This window comes from Rattus norvegicus, chromosome 10, assembly GCF_021556685.1.
Source record: "Rattus norvegicus strain SHRSP/BbbUtx chromosome 10, alternate assembly SHRSP_T2T, whole genome shotgun sequence".
NCBI classification, from domain to species: Eukaryota; Metazoa; Chordata; class Mammalia; order Rodentia; family Muridae; genus Rattus; species Rattus norvegicus.
In genome coordinates, this window is record NC_141543.1 from 86,142,389 (window position 1) to 86,168,264 (window position 25,876).

A 25,876-nucleotide genomic window follows, 5' to 3' on the forward strand; every position below is an offset into this window, starting at 1 on the left:
ACTCACTTGTCTAAGCTTATTGTCTCCTCCAGGGCCTACATCTGTCATCTCAGTCAATAGGCATGATTACAATTTATATATATAATATATATACACATATATTATATATAATATAAATTCACACACACACACACACACACACACACACACACACACACAAGCCCAAGCTGACCTCAGCCCTCTGAGGTCCCAACACACTGCTAGCCCCTTACCCAGACGTTACAGGCCCCTGTGGTCATGGTCCACCATGTTCTTTCTATTGTCAAGGCCTGGCAATTCTGTGCAGGGCTGGGCACAGTCTTCATAGGTACTAGGGAGAGACAAGATGGTGATAGAGGTCCTCTGGAGGATGTGAGTACAGAGTACAGAGCTGTGGAAAGGTGAAGGTGAAGGTGAGAGGAAGGAGAACAAACGACAGTTTCCTGACGTGACAGGTAGTTGAGCCCTTAAAATGTGGCTCCGTGATAAAGGACTGCAATCCTCACTTTTACTACTGCAATCACTTTCACTAACTGCAAAAGGGCTGAAGGAAGCAAGCTCCAGGCAAAGGAGCGAAGAGCGCCTCTCACTGTGCATATGCAAATCTACACGGGCGTCTGCATGCACACGCATGTTCACATGTGGATATATGCATGAGCATGTGCGTCTTGTGGTAGGCCTTGTGTGCAGCACTCCGCGGCGGCCATCACATGGTGAGGGCTGGTATGTGCTCTAAGTGTGTGTACAGAGCAGCAGGGAAGGGGGACAACAAAGAGAGCATTGTATCACACTCTGAACCCAAGCCCTCCTTTCCGCTGACATCATTGCCGCCTTAAATACAGATGCCAGGCCCTGTTCCCAAGACCCTCACTGTCCCCTGTGTGCTAACACAGCTCTGCTGTGTGGACTTCCCGTTCATCTTTATGGGGAAGACTATCCTCCTGGAGCCGATGTTTCCATCAAATCCAAGTAGAAAAAATCTACAGGGAAAGAAGGTTTGGTTTTGATTTTTTACTCTTGCTGTCCTTTTGGAATCTGAGTCCCTTTGGGGAAGGACCTGGAGCCCCATCATCTCCTGGATGGATGGGCTGTAACCTAAAGATGATGGATTTTTCTCCTCCGTTCAGCTTTTCAATCCTGTTTCTAACTGTCTCCAAGACTTCCATAGACTGAGCTGCATGTGGCCGGAGGGGAAAGACTGGAGTGTGGGGACCTCAGCGACATGAGGGAGGACGAGGGAGTACCCATGAGGGGAGGCACTCAAAGCCACAGGAAGGCCTGGGTGGTGGTGTGGCGGAGTGAATGGGAGCGTGAGTGGTCCTGTGTGTGTGTCTCAGTGGGGGCCTGAGTGGGCAAGAATGTGTCTCTTTCTGTGCCCACTTTTCTTCCGGGGCATCTATGTCCCCGGGCCCCTATCTGTTGTGGTGGAGGTGGGAGATCACCACCTCTGGACATACAAGTCTTTCGAGTTTATCTGCACAGGCTGGTGGGTTAGTCAGAGCAGAGAGACGTATGGGAAATCAGGAAGGGACTGGTGTGGAAGGAGTCAACCATCCTAAAGTCCCCACACCAGTGGGAATTCTCAGAGCTGCTGCGAGGCTGTTAGCCTGTCCCTCTGAATGTGTGCTACAAACTGAGCTGGGGCATTTGCACGGAGGATGAAGCACCTGGGAAGAGGACAGTCCTTCTGGGAGGGTGATTGATCCTTGTGCACATGGAGATTTCAACTCTTTGCAGAGAGTGTGCAAAGCCAGGCAGGGAGGGAGAAGAGTCGGCACCCAAAGATGCTGGACCACATGTGATTCTCCCTGCCTAAAATGATAGGAGGAGAATGGGCATGGTAGCACACCTTTAATCCCAGTACTCGGGAGACAGAGGCAGGAGGATCTCTGTGAGTTCCAGGGCAGCCTGGTTTTCAAATTGAGATCCAGAACAGCCAGGGCTACACACAAAGAAACACTGTCTGAAAAAAAAAATGAAAAGAAACAAGAGACAGACAGACAGGCAGGCAGGCAGACAGACAGGCAGACAGGCAGACAGATGGGCAGACAGACAGACAGACATTATGGGAGGAAATGAAAAGCAAGGCAACTGAAAAAGGAAGGCAGAAGAGAAGAGGGAGGTGAGAGGCACCTTGGGGACCGAAGCTGGCTCAGAGCACAGAGGCTGCATACACCTCAAGTTGGAAGACGCCCAGTCGCTATGGGGCAAGCTTCCACCTTAAGAGCTGTGGAACACCAACCAACAGAGAGCACCAAAAGCAAAATACTGAGCTCTGGGTCTGAGTGGATTTGGAAAAGCCATGAAATCATTACCACCATAACAATAGAGCGTGGGGCTAGCAAGATGGCTCAGCAAGTAACCGTACTTGGTGCCAAGCTTGAGAGTTTTCTTCCAGCCTTCACATACATTCTGTGGAACTGGCGCACGCATGCACATGCACACGCACACGCACATGCTCATGTGCGCACAATGGGGTGGGTGTATGCACGTGCCTGTGCTTTTGTGTATCAGTGTGTGCCTATGTGTGTGAGTATATGTGCATGTGTATAAGTGTATGTGAGTGTGTGCATTAAAAAGTAAACTGTGGACAACTCATATATTTTTCATTTTCTTTTCTTTATTTCCTTCTTTTATTTTATGTGCATTGGTGTTTTGCCTGCATGTATGTCTTTGAGAAGGTGCGGGGTACCCTGGGACCCGAATTACAGACTGTTGTGAGCAGTCATTCGGGTGCTGGGGATTGAACCCTGGCCTTCGGGAAGAGCAGTCAATTCTCTTAACCACTGAGCCATCTCTCCAGCCCCATATTTTTCATTTACTGGCATCCATGTCTAAAAAGGAAAAAGAGATGAGCTGGGGTGTAGCTCAGCTTGTACAGTGGTTCTAGCATGCACGACCCTCTGGGTTCAGTCTCTATCCCTCATGAGAGGTGGAGACAGGATCAAAAACTCAAGGTCGTCTCTCAGCATCGTATCTACTTCAAAGCCTGGGTTACATGAGACCCTATGTCAAAAAAAAAAAAAAAAAAAAAAAAAGTCAGACGAAACTAGTTTCATATCTTGTTTAACCTAATACAATCTCAAATAATCTCAAATAACCATCGAAACCATACACATCTCAGTTCCAACTAGCCGCATTTCTGGTGTCCACACGTGACCAGCAGCATTAAGGTGTGTGAACTCTATCATTCTCCTCCATTCAGAAGGAAAAACAAAAGTTTCTTGAGGCATCAGGGGAAACAGAGCCCAGCAGTGTGGATCTGACGGGGCAAAGAGACCCGCACACCTCTCCCCGTGGGGAGACCAATAATGCGGTTTCCAGGAAGTAACGGACCGTCTAGCCTCATGGTTTCTCACTTCAGCCCTGAAGTAGGAATGACTCCGTTTAGGAGCAAGCTAACTGTTGAGGCCGATACGGTGTGCCAGAGCCATGTTTAAACCCTGTCTGGGGAGTTTAGTCTTCGTGATTGAGGCCCAGTCTTAGTTAAGACACTATCTTAGTGGTTGAGGCCCGCTGTAGGCAGCCCCTGTATTCCAGAATCTGGACAATAGGAAGTAGTGCGGAAATGGCTGCAGAGTCCGACAGCGCATGCGTAGTCTGTATTTTGAATGAAGGTGGAGGCCGTTCCTCAGACCACGTAAACAGGGCCATCAACAGGCCTAGAAGTAGGGTGGAGTGAGTGCAGCGTGGAGCCACAGAAGGTGGGGCCTGGAGACAGCTGCTACTCTTTGTCAGGGATTGTAGGAAGTCATCCTGATTACTCTTCCAGGAGAGGCTCCCACTCCGTGGGCACTAAGTGTCTGTGTCCTCCTGGTGTGCTGCTGGTCAGCTGGGCGTTCACATGTGGATGCTCAGGCAGGGCTCAGTGTCTTCTGCAGTCACGCCATCCTCCCGGCTACTTGTCTGGGCCACTTCCTTTCAGGAAGGCGGCCAGGCAGGCTCCTGTGTGCTCTTTGGAACTGAGCTGGGAGGAAGAGGCTGCCAAGAGCCTAAGGCAAGGCCAGGAAGCAGAGGGAGGGAGGAGCTGACTTCTTATTCTCCCACCCTTGGCCAGCCCAGGAAGGAGAGGGGAGCCAGCAGCCCCCATCTTAAGGGTGCAGGGACTCAGTTGAAGCTAGCATAAACCCCGGGACTATGACACTGAGTTGGAACTGTGCCATCTGTCAGCTAAAGGGCCCCCCCGGGGGAAAGAGGAAGTAGCCAATGAAAAGTCAGAGGCAACTGTTTGTTCTGCAAAGAGCCATAGGATCAGAGACCATCCCTCCAGCCATGGTCACCGAGTACAAATACTGTGCCAGCACCACCACCCCCTCCTGTCCCACCCTGCCAGCCTCTGTCAATGCTTACTAACCCAATTCCATAATTATGCAGCTAATGGGCTTGGGGTGCCCGGAATAGGCAGAATGGGGTACAGATGATAATGGTAGAGACCTAGCCTTTTGCCCAGGGAGGAAGTGCAGTCTCTTTCAGAGCTCTGAGCAGGTTGGTCTGAAGGTAGCGAGTAGTCTCTACTGATTGTCCAAGTCAGTTTCAGATTGCTCTCCTCTCCTACACTCCACCTCTCTTCCCGTTACTGCACTCAAGATGACTCATCAGTTAAGAGCTCTGGATGCTCTTGTAGAGGACAGGGTTCAATTCCAGGCACCCTCATGGCAGCTCAAAGCTGTCTGTAACTCCAGTCCCAGGGGATCTGACGGTTCTTTTGACCTCTACAGGACATACATGCAGACAAAACGCCTATACACATAAAAACTAAAAGCAAACAAACAAAAACAAAACTCAGGATCTAGAGAGATGGTTTAGCAGTTAAGAGCACTGCTCTTCCAGAGGACCTGGGTTCGAGTCCCAACACCCACATAGCAGATCACAACTGTCAGTGACTCCAGTTCCAGGGGATCTGACACCCTCACATAGATATATGTGCAGGCAAAGTACCACGTGCACATAAAGTAAAAACAAGTAAATTAGAGAGAGAGAGAGAGAGAGAGAGAGAGAGAGAGAGAGCGCTAACTCTGAGCAGACACACAGACAGGTATCCCTCAGCTATCTCCTCCAAACAGCCTTGCCTGGCATCTTCTGTGTTCAGGAGCAGTGATAGCCCTTAAGGGGTAGGAGTAGGGTGGGCTATTAGAGAGAGAGTGGGCAGAATTGGGAATCTAGTGCTGGCAGAAGGCTTGGTGTTTTGGTTCTGAGCCTAGCCTTTAACGGCTGAGCCATCTCAACATCCCAGAAGACCTATCTAACCCATGAGCCCAGACAGCATCTCTTTTCAGAGAGCCAAGAGGGCTTTGAAGAGACTCAGGAGGGCACGGGAGCAGAGTGGAGAAGGAGAGTCAATCTGGGAATCTGTTTTAGAGGAGAGACCACAAGTGAAGCAAGTTGTGAAAATCTAGGGGAGTTTAAGGCCAGTCTGGTCTACACAGTGAGTTCCAGGATGGCTATGTTGGGGAAACCCTGTTCAAAGAAAAGAAACAGAAAATGGGGAGCTGAAGAACCAGAAGCTCCTAGGAAAGAAGCCTTAAAGAGGGGCCATGTTGTAGGGTGACACACTCCTGTGCATTCTCTTAGAAGAGGTGGGCTGGGCCATGTGTCCTTGTTCCTTTGTTGTGACTCTCTACCAGGTTCCCTGTACTGTCTGGTCTTATGTCAACTTGATACAAGCTGGAGTTATCCCAGAGAAAGGAGCCTCCCTTGAGGAAATGCCTCCATGAGACCCAATTGTAAGGCATTTTCTCAACTAGTGATCAAGGGGGAGAGGGTCCATTGTGGGTGGTGGTGGTGCCATCCTGGGCTGGTAGTCCTGGGTTCTATAAGAAAGAAAGCTGAGAAAGCCAGGGGAAGCAATTCAGTAAGCAGCATCCATCCCTCCACGGCCTCTGCATCAGCTCCTGCCTCCAGGTTCCTGCCCTGTGTGAGTTCCAGTCCTGACTTCCTTTGGTGATGAACAGCAATGTGGAAGTGTAAGCTGAATAAACCCTTTCCTCCCCAACTTGCTTCCTGGTAATGTTTGTGCAGGAATAGAAACCCTGACTAAGACAGTCGCCTTTCGGGCTTAGCCTCAGCCTATCCTCCCAAGAAAGTGGTATCCCATGAGACCCATCACAGGGCAGATGACAGATGGTGAAGCAGAGCTGGCCTGCTCCAGATGTAACAACCTGGGCAAACAATCCCAGGCCCCTGCACAGCCGGCCAAGCATCCCAGAGCTCATTGGGGAGAAGCCACACTGTGGCAACACTTAGCTCAGGGAACATTCTAGAATGGCAGACCTCTGCCACCTAGGATAGCTGGCCAGGGCCACCTCCCAACAGCTCCCTACTAAGATCAGCCTCTCACCAAACACAGCGTGCAATGGGAGTTCCTGCAGGGAACTGTGGCAGGTGTCAACCAGAGCTCTAGGTAAGGACCTTGGTTCTCTACTTCTCAAAGTCCTCATCTCCACAGGGCTTGCTCACTTTCTCTCTCCATAGACTTCAGTTTCTTGGTCTAGAAAGTGTAACCAATGAACCAGTCAAACACCATGACCAGATCCAGTGAGTTGAGTACAGCAACATTGGAAGAGTCCAAAGGGCAAGTTGGCATCCCCTGGGAATTGACAGAAAAAGGGAAACAGAGGCAGAGACAGAAGCAGTAGGAGCAATAAGCAGTGTAGCAGGTAATTTTTTATTCTTGGGTGCTGACTCCAAGCACCCACACCCCTCCCTACTACCATCCATCTGCCTGTTTGGAGCCAGAGGTCCAAGTGGACTAGGAGCTGGAATCAGTCGTAGCTATGTTCACAGGTCAGCAGCTCTGAGTGGTGCAACTGGAGCTACAAGGGCATGGAGAGGATAGAGGGGAGGGCTGAAGGTACCAGTCTCCGTTATTCTGACCCTCTGGTCCTGACTGTTTGGCAGTTGTGGGGCACAATTCCAGCACTATTGAGCACCCATGCATGGGGGCAGGCAGGTGGGTGTGATCTCCCGTATCCTACCATGTGCCCCACCCTTGAGATGAAGGCTCCCTTATTGGTTGGAGGGTGGCACTACCCACCTGGCAGGGCTCTCAGTGCTGGTCCAGGATGAGGGGCATCTGTGCGCTGTCTACTCGGGGAGGTAACCGCTCTCCTGTACGCACGTTGAACATGGGCAAGGTGGATAGAGGCCGGGGCACCTCGCGGCTGGCTGCCATCTGCCGAAGCTCTTCCGTATTCCCGTGGATGGAGCAGTGGTGAAACATCTGGATGCTGGAGACACAGCAGAATAAGATCATCAGCTCTTGGAATCAGCCTCTAGGAGCTAGCCTGGCACTGCCTCAGAGCCACCCCGCTGTCTGCTCAAACACAGAGGTACCTGCTTAAGCTCGGGGATTGAAACAAGGCTCCGCGTAGGGACAGCCTTGATTTAAAGCCATATGTTCTTGGCTTAACACCTTTCCGCCTTCATTTCTTCTGTGAAGAGGGGATAATAATACCCATATCCTACCAAGTGCCCCGTTGGAAGAGTGGCCAGCGTAGGTAACTCACAAGATGCTAAGGCGGGAGCAGATAACCACGCAGAGTTTATATTGGTAGACGCCAGTACTAGCTGGGCTTTCTAGTCTAGTGTTCTGGTTGGGTTCGTTTAAAACTTAGAGGGCCCAGGCCTCAAACTCCATTTCAGCTGGGGATGACCTTGAACTCCTGATCCTCCTACTTCCTTCTCCCAACTGCTGCGTTACAGGGGTGTGCCACATGCTCAGTTCACGTGATACTGGAGGGTCAACTCCAGAGTTTCACACATACAAGTACCCTCCCAACCGGCTGCATCCCCAGCCAGGTAATGTTTCTATATTCCCATGGTCTTCTCAGCCCTTTCTCCCTCTTCACAGCCTCCCTCAGTATCAAGCATCAAGGCTAACCCTCTCCTTTCCTCCCATCTTATATCCAGCTGGCCCATTCATTCCCTTGCCTCCTCTTTTGTCCTAACTTTTGACCTTTCTGGGACACCTTCCCTGTAGCCCACCAAGCTCCAGATCTCATTAAATGGGCTTCTTAAACCTGATCTCTGATCCTTAGTACCTGACACAGCTGCCTTACTCCCTCTTGCTGCCCTGTCTGTGTTTGGACGACAGTTCCTTGAGCTGTGTCAACCCCACCCTCGGCAACCCGAGGCAGGGCCATCAGAAGGCCCTTCTTGAACCCCAGCTTCAGGTCTAGCTTTAATCCTATGTGACAGCCCTAGGTCCTTGCTTTCTGTTGTCCCAGAGCAACTTGTCATGTGTCTGAGTTTGAGTTCAGGGCCAGCTTGGGTTGTACAATGAAGTCAAGTGAGCACAGGAGTGGGGCATCAGGGCTTACTTTGTTTTTGTTTGTTTGTTTGTTTGTTTTTTGTTTTCTTATCACTAGGCTTCTGCTGCTTACTGCTTTGTGACATTTGGTAAACTGTTTAACCTCTCTGAGCTATTATTATAGGAAGCCATATTTTACTACAGCAAGCCCAGCAGTGAGTTTGACCTCCAGGGGAGGTTGTCTTCAACTTTCTCATTCTCACAAACCCGCCTAACTTCGGGCTTCGTCTGGTAACATTTCCCCAAACTCCTGATCTTCAACTCAGAACTGAGACTTTTCTTTGTAAACAGTAAGTTTTCTGCTAGGCATGGTGGCACAGGGCTTGGGAGGTTGAGGCAGGAAAATCTTGAGTTTGAGGCCAGCTTGGGCTGCACAATGAAGCCATCTTAAAAACAGATTTAAAAAAGAAAATAGAATTGAGTTTTCTTATGGAAACCCAAGCTACAGGCAGGCTGAAGAATGCCTCCCTTTTGTCATTCAGTTACGAAGAAGATAGAAGGATCCCTACCAGAAGTGCATGTCCTAGTCAGTGGACACCAGCTAAAAGCCTGAGAGGTTAGACCATAGAAAGACAGGCAGACCTTATGGAGAACAGGCCCCACTCCCCTTAGAAGCAGGACTGAGCACCTGCTGGCTGGGGAAAAGAAATGAGGTCACTGTCTAAGGCCAGGGGAGAGTGAAATAAACTCCTAAATGTGGAATGCGACAAACTGAATTGTCCAAAACACAATTTTCCATCCCTAGATGAGGAGAGAGAGCCTGTGGAGGGATGAGAGCAAGAAGTCTGTGGGGGATAAGAAGAGCTGGCGAGGCAGGTGTATCCCTCATCCCTCGTCCCTCGTCCCTCGTCCCTCGTCCCTCATCCCAGGGAAGGCCTTCACCAAGTCCCTCCCACCCCCAACCCCACATAAGTGTCTCTTCACCCTGGGAATGCACAGGTGGGAAAAAGTCTCCCAAGAAGAGCAAGGCAGTGCACATCAAACAAACTCCATGGAGCTTACCCAGGGGCTCCGTGTAAATACTGAGGCAGACAGAAGGACAGGCAGCCACTGCTGCATACAAGCACACACTCATAGACACACATGCACACACTTGTGGTCATTGGTCTCTCATACCATCTACACCACTAACAATCTGCCCCTGGCACACAGACACAATGCCACTGGGGCCTGGAGCACTTTGTGACCAGTCTGATCTGACACAGGTGACAGCCAGGCAGTAAAATCACTTCTGTGGCCAATTGGAAAAGTGACAGACATTGACCTACATTAAAATAACTGCATCTGGCAGAACTAAATCAGCACAAAACTCAGGCCCACAAAGGCTGATGGACTACAAGGGCAAAAGGTATTCTGTTCCAAGCAGAAGAAAAAAAAAAAAAAAAAAGAAATTCTTCCTGACATCAGAATTGCAGACTATAGCAGGAAGACTAGAAATGGTTGTAAGAGAGGAATCATAGTACCAGTGATACAATCCATCAAACCTGGATATGTGTGTGTGTGTGTGTGTGTGTGTGTGTGTGTGTGTGTATACACATATAATATATATATATATATACATGATAAAAATACATGATAAAATTATTGCTCTCCATGGGAAAGAGCTATAAAGTAAAAAACAAATAGAAGACAATAAAACCCAGCCGGGCAGTGGTAGCCCACGCCTTTAATCCCAGCACTCAGGAGACAGAGGCAGGTAGTTCTCTGTGGATTCAAAGCCAGCCTGGTCTACAAAGCTAGTTCTAGGGCAGCCATAGCAACATGGAAAAGCCCTGTCTCAAAACATAAAAAAAACTAAATAAACCCAAAATCTTTTGTTTTTCCTTTTGTTTTTGAGACAGGCTCTCCTGGAAGCATGAGCTCCGATGAAGGCTAAGGTGGAAATCCTCCTGCCTCCAGCTCTATGCTGGGATTACAGGCACGTACCACCATACCTGGTTTAATACGGAATTCTTGACAGTTTCGTGTGGAAGATTGATGGATTTACATAAACCAAGGAATTGTGTTTTACTAAGGAAAGTATATTTTCTGTTAAAAATTATAATCCTTGTGTTTAAAATGTATTGGAAAAATTCAGCTGGTAAGGTACATGCCTAGCAGGCAGGAAGCCCTGGGTTTAACCCCCAGCACCACGGAAGCTGGGTCAGGGATACCTGTAATTTCTAGCACTCAGGAAGAAGGTAGCAGAACCAGAAGTTATTTTCAGATGTATATTAAGGCCAGCACACTACTCAAAACATAAGTAAATGTAGCCAGACACATGGCACATACCTTTCACCCCAGCACTTGAAAGGCAGAGGGAGGTCTGTGTTTGAGGCCAGCACATTTGTATAGTGAATCCCTGGCAGCCAGGGCTATATAGTTTGACCCTGTGTCTGCCAGGCAGTGGTGGCACACACCTTTAACCCCAGCACTTGGTAAAGGCAGGTGGATCATTGAGTCTGAAGCCAGCCTGGTCTACAGAGCTAGTTCCAGGATAGCCAAGACTACACAGAGAAACCCTGTCTCAGTTCGCTCTTCCAAAAAAGAAAGAAAGTTGACCTCAAAATAATAAACACTAAAGGTTGTCATTTTTCCACTCAGAGATGGAACATAACACAAAGATCCTATGGGTGGAAACGGTTGGCAATCAAATGGTCGATTTAAAACTGAGGGCTTGGGGCTGGGGATTTAGCTCAGTGGTTAGAGCGCTTGCCTAGGAAGCGCAAGGCCCTGGGTTCGGTCCCCAGCTCCGGAAAAAATAAATAAATAAATAAATAAATAAATAAATAAATAAATAAAAATAAAACTGAGGGCTTGGGTTCAGGATATAGTTCAGTGGTGAGATACATGTCTAGTGTGTGTGAAACCCTGGATTCCAAACATCCTAGAATTGGTTCAGAAATGCACATCTATTCCATATATGTATGGGCAATCCCTATGCGGGCCCAACTAGCTACTGACATATCAGATGTCTCCACTATCTGTTACCTCAGACCTTCCTTAGAAGGAACAATGGGGTTACTATGACCCCCACAGGATTCTGCCTACCTCACAGTGGCCCCCTTGAGGTCATTACAGAGATAACTTCACCAGCCCCTGAGCCCACAGCACAAGTCTGCTGAGGCCAATCGTGGGTGATCATCCTTGGTCCTCTCTCTGGCCGAGGTGTGGCCCAGACCCCCCTTACAGAGGCTCCTCTGAGGGAAGCAGAAGGCAGAACACAGCCCACCCACTACCGAGAGGAACCGGGTGGACTTTTCCAGCCGCCACCCTGGAGATCCTAGCGCCTAGTGCTCTACAGCCATCTCCGGAAGAGAATCAGAGAGATATGTCGCTGGTGTCACCATCTCCAGACTCAAATGCTGTGATGGCTGGAGACCAAGATGCCAGCACATCACAGGTCCCAAGCCAGAGTGAGAGCAAGATTGGGCCCAACGTCGCCACCCAAACCCTGCGGAAGCCCACCATGTCGAAGGTGATTCTGAGGACTGTGGCTGATAAGGGGGTTCATAGCCGTGTGTCCCTTGCTGCCTTGAAGAAAGCTGTGTCTATCACAGGGTACAATATGGCCCAAAACACCTGGCGCTTCAAGCGTGTGCTCCAGAATCTAGTCAAGAAAGGCATGCTCAAGCAGGTGACCGGCAAGGGTGCCTCGGGCTCCTTCCGCCTGGGCAAGAAGCAGGCCTTCAAGTCCAAGTGCAAGGCCAAGAGACGCCAGCGGAGGCAGAAGCCTGGGCAGCGCCGGACTGGATCACGCCGATCACTACTAGGCTCCAAAAAGAGCAATAACCGGCTTTTCAAAGGAGTTCGTAGGGTGGCTAAAGGCCGCCGCCATTAATACGGCAGGTCAGGCGGGGTGCCAGGCTTGTCACGAAGTGGGAATAAAACCCAGCTTATTTCACAATTGCCTTCTGGAATCTTTGGGGGTTATGGGGACTGGAAAATTAGACCAGGGGCATAGGGGCACGTGGCTGGGGGGTTGGGGGAGAAGTCGAGGGTAGGAGGAATCTGAGGCAGAATAAAATGGGCTTGGAAAAATAGGGTAGGATTCAAAGCATCCGTTGCCATCAGCCTGGTAAGCCGCATCCTCTCATGGAGAACCCGGATGTAAGCCAGGCGTCTGGCTCATAGAAGGGAAAAAGGGACGGAGGAAGGAAGGGTGGGAAGGAGGGAGGGTAGGGGGAAGGAAGAGGGAGAAAGAGAAGAGGGAGGGGAGGAAGGAAAGGAAAGAGAAAGAAAAAGCAGAAGAGGAGGAGAAAAGGAAAAGAAATCACACTGGGAGCCCTTTGTTGCCTCTTAGGCCCTTTCCTTTGGACAGAGGCAGGTCCCCTTTCCCTGTGCCACAATTGCCTCATCTATGACCAGAACACAGGAGGACAAGGTCAACACATGGGCTCAGCCCCCAGCTAACCTGGGGCCAAGGCTCAGAAATCTTTGCTGCATATAGAAACTAAAGGGTTCAAATCAACAATTCATGAGGGCTGCCCTCTCCAGCCCCCCAAATTTGCTCTACTCACTCAGAGGTGGCCATGTCTCTCTTCAGCCTGTGGGGAAGAATAGAGGTTGAGGGGAGGGGTCAGTACCAATCTGGCTTTGCTCCATGATGTCCCAAGAGCTCCCATATAGGAATTCCACGTGCTTATAGTCAGAACCCGCTCCTGATTCCAAGACAGACAAGAGTGGATTCCCAGCTAGAATGGGAGCCCCACATTCCTCTTACAGTTGAGAATGCCATTCCCTGAGAAGTATGGCTTCCCCAGTCCCACGGTGACCCTTTAGATGTGTCAACCTGCCGCCCTGTCCAGCACAACTCACCGTCCTTCACGCCGACAGCACATAATGTAAACCAGCAACAGGGTGAGCAGCAGAGCCACCAGCACGGGCACTAAGAGGGTCACCAAGGCATCTGTTAGGAAGTCTCGGCCCGTGGCCTCAGTGGGCGGGCAGAAGAATGGGTCGTGCTCCAAGATCCCATCGCCAGGAGTAGGCACCTCATCCAGGGGCTCTGGCACTGACTTGTCCACCTGAAGAGAGTCCAGGGCTGACCCAGGACTCAATGGACACAGAGACCCTGCCCCGCAGGAGACATGCAACCACCAACCTAGAAACCCCATATAACCACAGACCTTTTTCCTGCCGGTCTCCCCTAGCCCATGTGACTACAGAACAAACATTGGATGAGAGGCCAGGAGAAGCCAGTTCCAGGAGAAGCAGGCATGTACAATGGTTAGTGCCGGTGCTAGGTTTGGGCTGCCTGAGTCTGAACTCTGACTCAGGCTAGTGATTCACTGGGGTGACTTGCCTCAACATGGTTTCCTCAGCTGTGAATTCAGATCGATAATAGCACGCCTGTTTTGGCAGTGAATCATAGTGGTGTCACATGCTGGGGATACAATGTGGAGCACACAAGCCTTCAGTAGGTTGTCAATGACCCTGATGCAGCTTGCTTTGCCGCTGGTTCCCAGGAGCAGGCACATCAGCAGTTTCCAGCTTGGACTTAGAATCTCTTGAAATATCACCAAGTGCCACACCATGAGCTTCTTACCTCAGGTTGGCTTGTTTGGTGGCACTTCCTCAGGAAGCAGACAGGGGTGTCACACAGATGCATTGCTTAGGAATTTCTGGTAGTTTTAGCAGAGCAGTTCTGGGACTCCAAGCTGGAGCGTCCAGATGTGGGCTTTGTCGCCCTCTTGTGGCAGGAGATAGAATGTGTGTGTGTGTGTGTGTGTGTGTGTGACAGAGAGAGAAAGAGAGAGACACAGAGACAGAGAGACACAGAGACAGAGAGACACAGAGACAGAGAGACACAGAGACAGAGAGACATAGAGACACAGAGACACAGAGACACAGAGACAGAGAGAGACAGACACAGAGACAGAGAGCACACGCACACCCATGACAGAGACGACAGACTAATACTGAGGCCCAAACTGACGCTACCAGAGAAAAAAGACTGGGCTAGAGAAATCACAGCTGGAGCAGACTTGATGGAGCCAGGATCCCTCCTCACCAGAGATACATTGCACCAGTCGACACGGAAGTGAGGTGCCAAGGTGTCATAGCAGGACAATAGTGGAGGCTGTCCCTGGGCACAACGGGCATAGCTGTCAGGTGATGCCACCATCTTCAGGCAGGTGGAAAAGGGTGTGGCAGAGCCCACCTTAATGTAAACCCTGGAGCAGAAAGGAGACACTGTCAGCATGTAGAGGTGAGGGTAGGTTATCACTCCATTGAGCAGGGGTGGAGGTATCCTGGCAGTAGATTAGGACCTGGGGTGGGCAGGGTAAGAGACCCACGGGAGACATCAAGGCCTGATAGGAGAGGTCACAGTCCCCAAAACCTGAGACCAAGGCAGACCATCCCACTCTGTGAACCTTAGAGATCTTTCAACATGTTTTCATGGCGTATCGGTAAGTAGAATTCAGACCAAACAAGGCCTTAGTCTCAGGAAGGACAAGGAGACCAAAGGAAATGTGCAGAGTCATGTGAAAGAAACGTGGAGATAAGCCTGATGAAGGTATGTCTCCGAAGCACTCAGGAAATCAGGGAGATGGCTCTTCGTTGCCACTCAACCAGCAAACCCTTCCTGGGTTGCCCCTTCCTTACCCTTCCTTCCGGCCCTCAATAGGAAGAGGGACTCGGCCTCCTCGGTCCAAGGCAGAGGTGATGTTGAGCAACTGGAGCTCCCCTGGCTCCCAGAGTCCCCCCAAGGCGGTGAGGAAGCGGTTGGCAGGTGTGGAGGGCAGGACCTCCTCCACATCATGGCTACGCACCAGGAATTCAGCTTGGTATGGTAACCTGGGACCTGGGGAAGCCAACTGGGTACTCAGCTGCACCGCCCCTGTGCTGGGTTCTCCAGGTGCTTTCAAACCTCCTCCAAGTGTCCCCATAGTCCCCACAACACCTCCGCCCCAACAGCCTCTATACAATACAGGTCCCAAGTTCCCTTCCCCAACACTGTAGCCTATGCCCTGCAGCCTATGGGCAACTTGGTTAGTTACACAGCCCGAGAACAGACCTCATTCCAGAGTTCCTTCCCTAAAGCTACTAATGCCATCTCTGTCCTGATGTCTCCTCTCCAATAGGCTTAACTTCCTGACACTCTCTTTCCCAGATTGACACTCAGTAGCTGGGCACTGGTGGCTCATGCCTTTGATCCCAGCACTCGGGAGGCAAAAAGGCAGGCAGATCTCTATGAGTTCAAGGCCAGCCTGGTCTACAGGAGTGAGTTCCAAGGCAGCCAGGACTACATGGAGAAACCCTGTCTCGAAAAAACAAAAAGAAGAGAAAAGGAAAAGATTGTCACCAGTAGAGGAATGAAATAGGAGGTACCTTCGGGGTCCCCAATCAGCAGCAGCAGCCTCTGTCTAGTGGTGTCAAAGCTGTCACGATTGTAGGCTGTGACCTAGGGGAATGAAAAGTCTGAGGAGTGGTTCTAGGGGGAAGCAGACAAGGCACCCAAGGGGTGTGTGCAAATTATATGTAAATAAGCATGCATAAACGCCCATTCCACTGGCAGGGTTACCCCTAGACCCCAGTGGCCACCCCTCCGGGTCTGGATGCCTCTGTGCTGGCACCTCAATGACTTGGTGCCCACGATCTTCCGGAGTGGGAGTGCCATAGAGGAAGCCAGGGTTATAGGGACTGCGTTGTGTGTAGTGCAGCCACCTGGGCAGGTCTGGATGTCCCTGGAGGTGAGCATGGTAGGTGAGTCGGACAGTGGGTGGCACCGCTGACGGGAGAAACAAGAGGGAACTGGAAAGTAGAGACAGGACAAGATGGCTGCCTTGGCACACCCCAGCCCATCTGGCCCCTCTCTCACCAATGTGTTCTGGAAGGCGCAGGAAGGTAGCATGTTCCAAAGGATGCACAAACACACGACCCACAAGTGGGTGTAAAGTTGTCTGCTGGGCCTTGCTGTCCCTCAGGCCTGCCAGGAGACCTATGGGGACCCACATAAGCCCCAAACACACAGACAGCTTCAGTCATGGCCAGAGGTGAGCTCCCTTCTCCACAGTGTTCCTGATGCTGACAGCCAAGGGCTCCTGGCCTGCTGAACATGGTAGGGTATATAATTCCTACTCGACTGCTTAGTTTAGAGGGTGACAAGACCCAGACTTCTGTTGTCTTTGAATTTATGGAAGGACCCCCCCCAGCCAACTTTTCACTCCATATTTTAGCCCCATGTGGGAGGGAACTGGTGTTTGGTTGAGAAAGGTATGCTGTGTGAGCTCATGTGACTTGGGAAAGAGCCCCACGCCAAATGTCTGGGAGGCTAGAGGAAAAGAGGACCCCCAGAAAAGGGGTAGCCATTCTAAGGACCCCGGTTCCAAGAGAAGAACACAGAGCACAGTCTGAGCTTTAGGCCAATAGGAGTCCAGCAAAGTGGACTTGCCCAGGCTGTCTCCGCCTTCCCTCTTAATGCCAAATTTAGCTTGCTGTACCAGAATTAGAGTCCCAACCAGCTCATTAAAGGGCCCATGACCCTCTTGGCTTGTCCCATCATGCCCATCCCTGCCCTAAAAGCTTCCAGTACCCATCCCCCAGAACCCAGCTTCCAGCCCTGGGTCCCTCAGTGCTTATCATTAGCCCCCCAAAACCCTCTAGGTCTTACTTCACCCACTCCAAACCCTTCTTTTGAGAACCCCCCTACTCTTCTACCTCATAACCTCTAGATTCCAACTCTAATTCTGTCCCTCCTCCAAAGAAGATCCCCAACTTGCCTGCAAGGAGAGGAATCCAAGTTGCGGCTGCTACCATAGTTGCCCCAGCCTAGCCGGTGAGTGACAAGGACAGGGGTTGGAAGGGCAGGGGGGAAGGGAGGGGAAGGAGGTGTGGCAAAGCAGCTGGGGCCAGCCTTGTCCAGAGTGCCGCCTCTCTCCACTCCCAGAGTGAGCACTGACTCTGGGGTGGACACTGTCCTCACACATGGTGCCCTCTAGTTGTTCCTGCTGACCACCGTGGGTTTTATTTGGTGTCTGTTTTTTTTTTTTAATATTATATATTTGATGTATTATTCTGCACTTCCCTTATTCCTTTTGTCGTATTATTTTGTGTGTTTGTGTGTTGCCTGCATGGATGTCTGTGCACCAGCTGAATGCACTGCCCCCAGAAGGCTAGAAGAGGGAATCGGACATCCCACCCCCTAGAACTGGAGTTACAGACAGGTGGTTGTGAGCTGCCATGGCGGGTCTGAACTCTGGTCCTCCGGAGGAGCAGCCAGGGCTCTTAACCACTGAGCCATTGCTCCACCCCCCTTTTTGAGATACAGTCTTATGTAGCCCAGGCTGGCCTCAAAGTGCTATGTTGTGAAGATGACCTTGAACTCCTTATCCTCCTGCCTCATCGGTTTTATGCAGTGCTAAGGACTGAACTCAGTAACCTGTATGTGTTAGTCAGGAACTCCATCAACTGGGCCCCATTCACAGCCTAGGGGGTTTTTTTGTTGTTGTTTTTGCTTTTTGGTTTTTGGTGGTTAAGTTTGTTTTTTTGTTTTGTTTTGTTTGTTTATTTTGGTTTTTGAGACTGGGTATCTGATGTGCCCTGGATACAGGAGAATTATCCCAGTCAGCTCATTAAAGGGCCCACAACCCTCTCAGCTTGTTCTGTCATACCCACCCCACACCCTAGGACACCTCTACCTTCACAGCTCCCAGTACCACCAGCCTTCACCCAAGTCCATATATTTTCTTTTTCTTTTTTTTTTTTTTGGGGGGGGGGACAGTTTCTCTGTGAAGCCCTGGCTATTCTTTTTTTTTTTTTTGGTTCTTTTTTTCGGAGCTGGGGACCGAACCCAGGGCCTTGTGCTTCCTAGGTAAGCGCTCTACCACTGAGCTAAATCCCCAGCCCCTGCCCTGGCTATTCTAGAACTCTCTCTGTAGACCAGGCTAGCCTTGAACTCAGAAATCTGCCTGCCTTGACTCCCTAGCACTAGGATAAAAGGCGTGCATCACCACCCTTACCCAAAATGTGCATTTGGGTGTTTTGTCTGCATTTTTGTCTGCACACGAGAGGAAGGTACTGGATCACATGAGTCTACAGTAATAGACTGTTTTAGCCTCCATGTGATACTGGGGCATAACCCAGGACTTCAAAAAAAGCAGCCAGTCCTCTTGACCACTGAGCCATCTCTCCAGATACTCAGTGTATGTTTTCTAAACCAACCACCAATCTGACTGCTTGGGCCCTCCCTTAAGGTTTTAAGGTTTACTTTTATTTTCTGTGAACAAGTAGTGGCCTACATGTGTGTTTAGGTATGACAGGAATATCTGGTGCCCATGAAGATCAAAAGAGGGAATCCCCTGGAACTGAATAACGGGTGGCTGTGAGCCACCATGTGGGTGCTCTTAGCCACTGAGCCTCTTTCCAGAACCCCTACCCCACCCCACCCCCTTTAAGATCTCAACAACTCAAATTGTCCTTGAATCTCATTCCCAGTAGATGGCTTTCTGGCCCTTCCTCTTTTTTTTTTTTTTTTTTTTTTTGGTGGCCATTTTGACTAGAATTGTACCTCCCTGCCCCCACACACCCCAATGTCCCTAGACTCTCGCCTAGCTTAATGTGTCCTCTTAATTTCCTGGCCTCCATCCAAGCTGTTCTCTCCGCCTGGTGTTCCCTTCCTGCCTTGTCCCTTGGGCAGACTTTGAGCAGGTCACATGTGTCCCTCCTCTCTGAAGCCTCTCCCCCCACCCACCCCACCCCCCCCATCACCCCTCCCCCAGTATCTCCTCTTCGTAGGCTGGCTGGGTACTGCTGATTCCCCACTTCTCCCATCCCTGTGTCAACCCAGCCTCAGAGCATCGTGAGGAACAGGTGTTCTGACCAATCGTCTCACCACCTTCTAATTCCTGCACCTGACCTGGGGTCTAGCAACCAGGAAGTGTATGGGGCTGGTTGACAACTTCCTTTTTTCTTTTTTAATATTCATTTATTGTATATAAGTACACTGTAGCTGTCTTCAGCCACACCAGAAGAGGGCATCGGATCCCATTACAGATGGTTGTGAGCCACTGTGTGGTTGCTGGAAACTGAACTCAGGACCTCTGGAAGAGCAGTCAGTGCTCTTAATCCCTGAGCCATCTCTTCAGCCCGGTTGACGACTTCCTTAACAGTGAGCAGAAGTATCTGTTTCCCAGACTGAGCCCCAGACCAACATCTCCCCTGTGAAGGCCTGGCTGGAGAGAACCCAGATGGTATTGGCCGAGTGGGACAGGTAAGCAGAGAGGCTCTCAGCAGCTCCTGTAGCCGGAGCTAATTCCAAAAGCTTAGAGTCCCAACTTGACAGTTCCTGCAGACACGGTCTTTCGTTACTAGTCCTCTCTGGGCCTCTGCTTCCGCAACTATAAGCTTCATGCTTTGTGCTGGCCTCGATAAAGAGCCCACAAAAATACTGATAGCAGCACATGTTCAGTCACCTATATCAAACAGAGATGAGAAAATCCTGCCTGACTGGGGCTTGTGTGATGGTGGGAGGGATCAATGACCTGTCCGCCTCTGTGCCAAAAGGCTCACATGCATTTATGTGCAAGGACCCATTTCATTTTTTTTCTCTTTTTTCTTTTTTTCGGAGCTGGGGACCAAACCCAGGGCCTTCCGCTTGCTAGGCAAGCGCTCTACCACTGAGCTAAATCCCCAACCCCCAAGGACCCATTTCATAACCACAGAATACCATGAGGCAGACATCACCATAGCCCATGTTTTACACTTACACCGAGGCATGGCCGGGGTTTTTTTTTTGTTTTTTTGTTTTTTTGGGGTTTTTTTTTTTTTTGGTTCTTTTTTTCGGAGCTGGGGACCGAACCCAGGGCCTTGCACCCAGGGCCTTGCGCTTCCTAGGTAAGCACTCTACCACTGAGCTAAATCCCCAGCCCCGGCATGCATGGCCGTTTCTAACTCCCTCCAAAGCCGTGCTGCTGCTGCTGCTGACTGAATGCTCAGATAGTGCATGGCCCCTTGTCGAGTTCCTCCGTGATGCATTTGATGGTGAGCACCTCTGGCCTTCATTCCCACATCTACACTTCTCTTGCGGGGACTCCCACAGAGAACAGGCGGCAGGACACTCTCCCCTTGAACCCTGAGGAAGAAACAGTGCCCCACCCTTGCCAGCATTCCACAGTCTTTGCAGGCATGGCCCCCATGAAAGAGGGCGTCTTACCTTCCCACACCCTGAAGGTCCAAGCAAGGATGTCTCAGTTCGGGCTTGCATTCAGGTGACTAATGGGCAAGTCATTCTGTCCTTGTCCCTTTCCCTTCATTCTTCCCACCTGACCACCCTGTGTATCCCTGGTGAGTCACAAAATCTCCAAAGTCAGCATCTACTGGGGTTCAGGCGTTTGTGCTCGGATCACCTTGATGCCTTCTCTGAGGTGGAGGAGAGAGGAAGGGGTTTGAGAGGCGGAGCAAGAGTAGAAGACACAGAATGGGCAGTGTGCACGGTTAGCAGATGTCCCTGCCCTGCCCCTGAACCTCCCGTGTGACACCCTCCCCTGATGCCTTACTGCTATTTTTGGTGCCCTCGGATCGCACCCTCGGCTGTGTTAAGGCAGGGTGTGCCCCAATGTTACCTACTCACAAAAACACAAGGTCCACAAAGGCCGGCCTCTCTCAGTGGAAAAGCTACAGCCATCTCTCTCCTGGTTTTCCCCAAGAGAACCCCCATTCAGGAGAGCCAGGGACTGTCCCGGGAATCCACTGGAGGCCTCCAGACTTCTCAGGTCACCAGAACACTTCAGAGCTTTGAGGCTTAGGGACTGGATAGGTGTCACACGCAGAGTCGTGGAGCTTTTTATTCAGGAAATTTTTATTTTATTCCATTTGTTTTGTTTTTAGAAAAGTGGGGCTGGGTGCGGAGGTATGCTCCTTTAGTCCCAGCACAGAGGAGGCAAAGGCAGGCAGACCTCTCTGCAAGTTCAAGGCAAGCTAGAGCAACATACTGACCCTGTTTCAAAAGGGAGGGTGGGGCGATGAGCACTGGCTGTCCTTCCGGAGGGTCTGAGTTCAGTTCCCAGCATGCACAGGGGCAGCTCGTAACTACCCGTAACTCTGGGGAAACCCGGCTAAACCTGGCATACACTTACACCTATATTACACTAAGTGGGGGCGGGGGGGCGTTTCAACATGCACAGAATAATAAAATGCCCTTACATATCTGTTACCTAGCTTCAACAATTCTCAACTCCTGGCCAATCTTTCCTTATCTTTTCTAGGTTCCGTCTCCCAGGCCATTTCACCCGTCAGTATCTCAGTGCATATCTTTGAAAGATAATGACTCTTTCTCTTTAAACATAATCCCAGGAGATTATCAAAAATGAGCAAAAGCTTCCAGTGTTTGGATTCCATTCTCTTGTAAATTTCGCCTTTATTTATTTATTCTCTGAGACACTGGGCCTTATGCTACTCACGTTAACCCTCAGACTCTTGCGTTTAAGGGATTCTTCTGCCTCAGTTTCCTAAATACCTGGGACTGTGGGCTCATGCCTTGGTACTTGCCTTATTTCAGAGTTTCGTTTTGTTTTTTCTTTCTTTTTTTCCTCTTTGAGACGAGGTCTAACTATGTAGCTCTGGCTGGTCTGATACTCAGGACCTTCCTGCTTCGGTCTCCTTAGTGACGGGATTACTACAGACGGTGAATCGCAACACCCCACACGTACTTCACAGGTTTGTATTGGGTTGCTCGTGTGTGTGCGTGCGTGTGTGTGTGTGTGTGTGTGTGTGTGTACATGTGTGCGTTTGTTTTTGGTTTTATTTGTTTTAGCAATGTATTTGTTTGAATCAGGATCAAATATGCTGTAACTGATTGGTAGATGTAAATATCTCTTTTCCTCCCTTGAATCCTTTGCATCCCTCCATCCTACCCTCCCTCCCTTCCTTTCTCTTCCCCACTCTCCTGTGAAGGAGCCAGACCAATTCTGCAATTGTACACTCTGGGTTTCCTGACAGCATCTCTCCAGTGTTCTACCATGCCCGTGTCACCTTCGCACCCTCCGCGAATGGAATTCTCCAGACACCGTTATTTTCTGTAGAGTATAGATCTAGAGATTGGGTCCTTTCTTCTGCAAGTCCACTTTCTAGATGGGGATAGACTCTTTATCTGGAGGTGCAGTGTGTGCAATCAGCCTTTACAGTTTTTGCTGTTCTGCCTTGCAAAATGGTGATACTCAAATTCTACCACTCTCTTTCAGCAGTTGGCATGTAGCCAGACAGAAAAATTGCCCTCCTGATTTTGCTTTCCAGGTGGCACCGTTCATATAGGAAAGAGTGTAAATGCTCGATTCTTTTCATATCTAAATATACTGGTTTCAAAATAATGGGTTGATTTCCCAGCATCCTGCAAACTGTGACCAATTAGCATCTTTGTTTTTGTTAGTAATATAATCATTACTTTAGGGTTTAAACATATGTGATTGCTTCGATCCATCACAAATAGCATCCCTCCTGGTGTTCAGGGTGTCCCATTTTTAATTCTTTATTTATTTAGTTCTCATCAGTCAGAGCATGTGGTCGGGGATGGGTCAGGTCTCTGCTTCTCTCAGCTTTATCCTAGTAAGCTCAATTGGAGCTTCCCCTCTGCTCCCCTCCCCCTGCCCCCGACACTCTTTGCTGGCAGAGCCTTTTTCCTCATCGCCCTCCTCATTGGCGACCAGCTTCCTATCCCATCTGTCCACCCCTGAGAATGCTTGTTGAATGAATGAATGAATGAATGAATGCATCATACATGAATGAAAACATCATCTCCCTACAGTCTCACTCTATTCTCGTCTCCCTTTTGAGCTCTAAGGAGCCCATTTCTTCATCTGCATCCGAAACGCATATTAAACGTCTTTGTGAGGGACAAAGGAACAGCATTCTCATCATTGTGATCTGATTCTGGCTTCTGCCTCCCAAACTCCGCCCACATCTTTCTCCCTCCTCTTCCCCGCCCCCAGAGCAACAAAGAATGCAACTGGGTCAGTCCGCCACGAGAGGGCGCCGTCACAGACTCCAGCCGTCTCTGCACTTGCGCAATGTTGGGGCTGATGGCGAGTGAAGAGCTGGGAGGAGCGAGGCCTGCGCAGCACCCACTTCCAGGCTGGGAAAGTACAACCAAGGGGCATGCGTGCTGGACCCCGCTGTTAGTCTAGCGACACAGGAGGACATTCAAGGGCTGCAAGCCTATCACGCATGTCGTCTATTTCCATATCCAGAGAATGTACTTTAAAAAAAAAAAGGGGGGAGAAGGACTCCATGTAGGGGGTAGGTGGTTGGAAATAATAATTACTTTCCTCACCCACCTGTCATCTGTCAGCACTCCGGTATCCAAGGGCATCTCCTGTTCTCCCATCAACCTCACAGATATTTTGAGGACACCAGCCTGAAGACCTAGTACGTCTTCTCGAGCCCCTTGTTTAATTTTTGTTCTGTCTTATTTTTGGAAAGGGGTGTCATAGAGCCCAGGCTGGCTGTAGCTAAGGATGACCTTGAATTCCTGCTCCGCTTGCCTGTGGTGGTGTTGTTAAATGCTGTGATTTAGGCCTGCACCTCACACTCGGGGCTTTGAGCATAGGAGGCAATCACTCTGTTGGCTGAGTGCTATCCTCTTCCCATAGGTACAACTTCAGGTCCCCTAAGGAGTGACCAACCAAGAAAATAAAAACCACAGTGCCGGACTGTTCTTGGCCAAAGTTCTATTCTTGGAGAAGCAAAGAAGGGGAGGGACTGTTCTGGGTGTCACTGTCATTGCCACTGAGATATTCGTTCTGTAAAGTAGAGGCAGACCAATGAGCTAATGAGGGGAAAGAACCTCGTAAACTGTAAACCTCAGGAGAGCATATGGAGTCTTTTACTTGTTTATAACTGACAGTGCATAGCAGTAGGCAGGGCCAGGGCAGCCCACCAACAGCATCTGAGACCTACAGGACGGTCAGCCTTAAAAGCTACCCCTCAACGATAAAACTGGGGAAGGACTGGGACAAGAAAACCAACTCCAGCAAGATGTCCTTTGACTTCCAAGCTCATGCGTGCACGTGTGCGCACGCGCACACACACACACACACACACACACACACACACACGCACACGCACACTCATGCACACACACAATAAATAAATAAATTCGAAATATTATTTTAGCTAGTTATGGTGGCCCATGCCTCCAATCTTTAATCCTAGCACGGGGCAAGAAGATCCCTGTAAGTTTGAAGCTAGCCTGGTCTACACAGCAAGTGGCAGGCCAGCCAGGGATGCACAAGGTGAGCCTGTCATAACACATGCCCGGACCCCTGCATACACACACACACACACATGCATATAAGGTTTTTAAAAAATAAGAGTTTTAAAAGGCTAAGGAGCTGGCCTTGTGTTTGCTAGGCAAGCGCTCTACCACCGAGCTAAATCCCCAACCCCAATTGCTGGCATCTTTATGGATGAGTTACCTATAAAGAAAAATCTAAGAGAGCCTAGATTTGTCTGGCAGTTTGTGTGTGTGTGTGTGTGTGTGTGTGTGTGTGTGTGTGTGTGTGTGTGTGTGTGTGTGCGTGTGTGTATGCCGGTGTGCTTGCTTCTGCATACTCCTGTGTAGGCCAGCGGTGTACTTCAGGTATCTTCCACTGTCTATCACCACCTTGTGTTCTGTACCAGGTCACTTGCTAAACAGAGAGTTTTCACTGCTGCTACTACACAGCCAGCCAGCAAGGCCTCTGGAAGCTGCCTGTCACTGCCCAGGAGAATGCTGCTACTCCCAGCTTGCAAGAGAGGAAGAGGAAGGGACAGACAGACAAGCGGGCAGGCACACAGACAGACAGACAGACTGACTGACTGACTGGCTGGCTGACAGAGGGATGGCCCAGAGGCTAAGAGCAGAGGATCTGGGGTTGGGGATTTAGCTCAGTGGTAGAGCGCTTGCTTGGGTTCGGTTCCCAGCTCCGGAAAAAAAAAAAAAAAAAAAAAAAAAAGCAGAGGATCTAGGTTTGGTTGCCAGCACCCTTATGGTGGCAACCAATCATCTGCAGCTCCAGTCCCAAGGGATCTGATGTTCTCTCCTGGCCTCTGAGGGCACCCACAGATAAAAATCAAGATAAAAGATGTACATGTACAATTGTTAATGTTACATTAAAAATGTTACATTTTGTTGCTGCTGCTGTTGTTGTTTTGAGACAAGATCTCTTTGCATAGCCCTGGATGTCCCAGAACTCACTACCTAGAGCAGGCTAGCCTCAAACTTAACTCTCTACTTCCTGAGTGCTGGGACTAAAGGCATGATGGTTCACTATGCCCAGCTCACAAGATACTTATGAATGGAGCACTATACTATATTCTAAAAGGACTAAGTGGAGAGACGTAGACACAGGATCAGTTAAGCTTGAGAAATCTCCCTGTCATTCTCACTGACAATTCTCTCCACGTTTTTATCAATGGATTCCATACGTACCCAGTAAAGATCTCAACGGAAGCTTCTGTGTGAGACTGATGCTAACAGAACAGCACAGGGGCCAAGACAGCGGTAGACTGTTCTGAAGAAGAAAATGGGCCTGCCCTGAAGAGATACCAAGACTTTCTTTGAAAGTGATAGTAATTAAAACAATGTGGTCTCGGTGCCGGGCCGGACAAAGAGATCAATAGAACAGAGTGGCC

General features: G+C 49.9%; 2 protein-coding genes and 2 long non-coding RNA genes across 7 annotated transcripts; 3 read left to right on the plus strand and 1 right to left on the minus strand.

Annotated features, from left to right (window-relative positions):
- The first annotated feature begins 840 nt into the window (after positions 1-840).
- LOC148003073 (uncharacterized) lies at positions 841-10,301 on the plus strand. Its single transcript, XR_015631998.1, has 2 exons — positions 841-974; positions 10,129-10,301. It is a non-coding gene; the product is annotated as an uncharacterized LOC148003073 (long non-coding RNA).
- On the minus strand, positions 6,612-17,057 carry Sgca (sarcoglycan, alpha). 3 transcript variants are annotated; one of them, NM_001395600.1, is given in 10 exon segments: positions 6,612-6,791; positions 7,013-7,205; positions 12,787-12,813; positions 13,085-13,293; positions 14,280-14,442; positions 14,876-15,074; positions 15,602-15,674; positions 15,847-15,957; positions 16,092-16,211; positions 16,993-17,057. In NM_001395600.1, coding segments are annotated over 8 exon segments (996 nt in total). In that variant the 5' UTR covers positions 16,125-16,211; positions 16,993-17,057; the 3' UTR covers positions 6,612-6,791; positions 7,013-7,024.
- Hils1 (histone linker H1 domain, spermatid-specific 1) lies at positions 11,377-12,173 on the plus strand. Its single transcript, NM_001109565.1, has one exon. The coding sequence runs from the start codon at positions 11,598-11,600 to the stop codon at positions 12,105-12,107; it is 510 nt and encodes a 169-aa protein (NP_001103035.1). The 5' UTR covers positions 11,377-11,597; the 3' UTR covers positions 12,108-12,173.
- Positions 16,964-25,383, plus strand: LOC102557019 (uncharacterized). 2 transcript variants are annotated; one of them, XR_015631996.1, is made up of 4 exons: positions 18,070-19,481; positions 21,808-21,925; positions 23,194-24,602; positions 25,140-25,373. It is a non-coding gene; the product is annotated as an uncharacterized LOC102557019 (long non-coding RNA). The 2 variants fall into 2 exon arrangements; XR_015631997.1 differs by lacking the exons at positions 18,070-19,481; positions 23,194-24,602 and adding an exon at positions 16,964-17,048 and having other exon boundaries at positions 21,849-21,925; positions 24,884-25,383.
- The last annotated feature ends 493 nt before the right edge of the window (positions 25,384-25,876 follow it).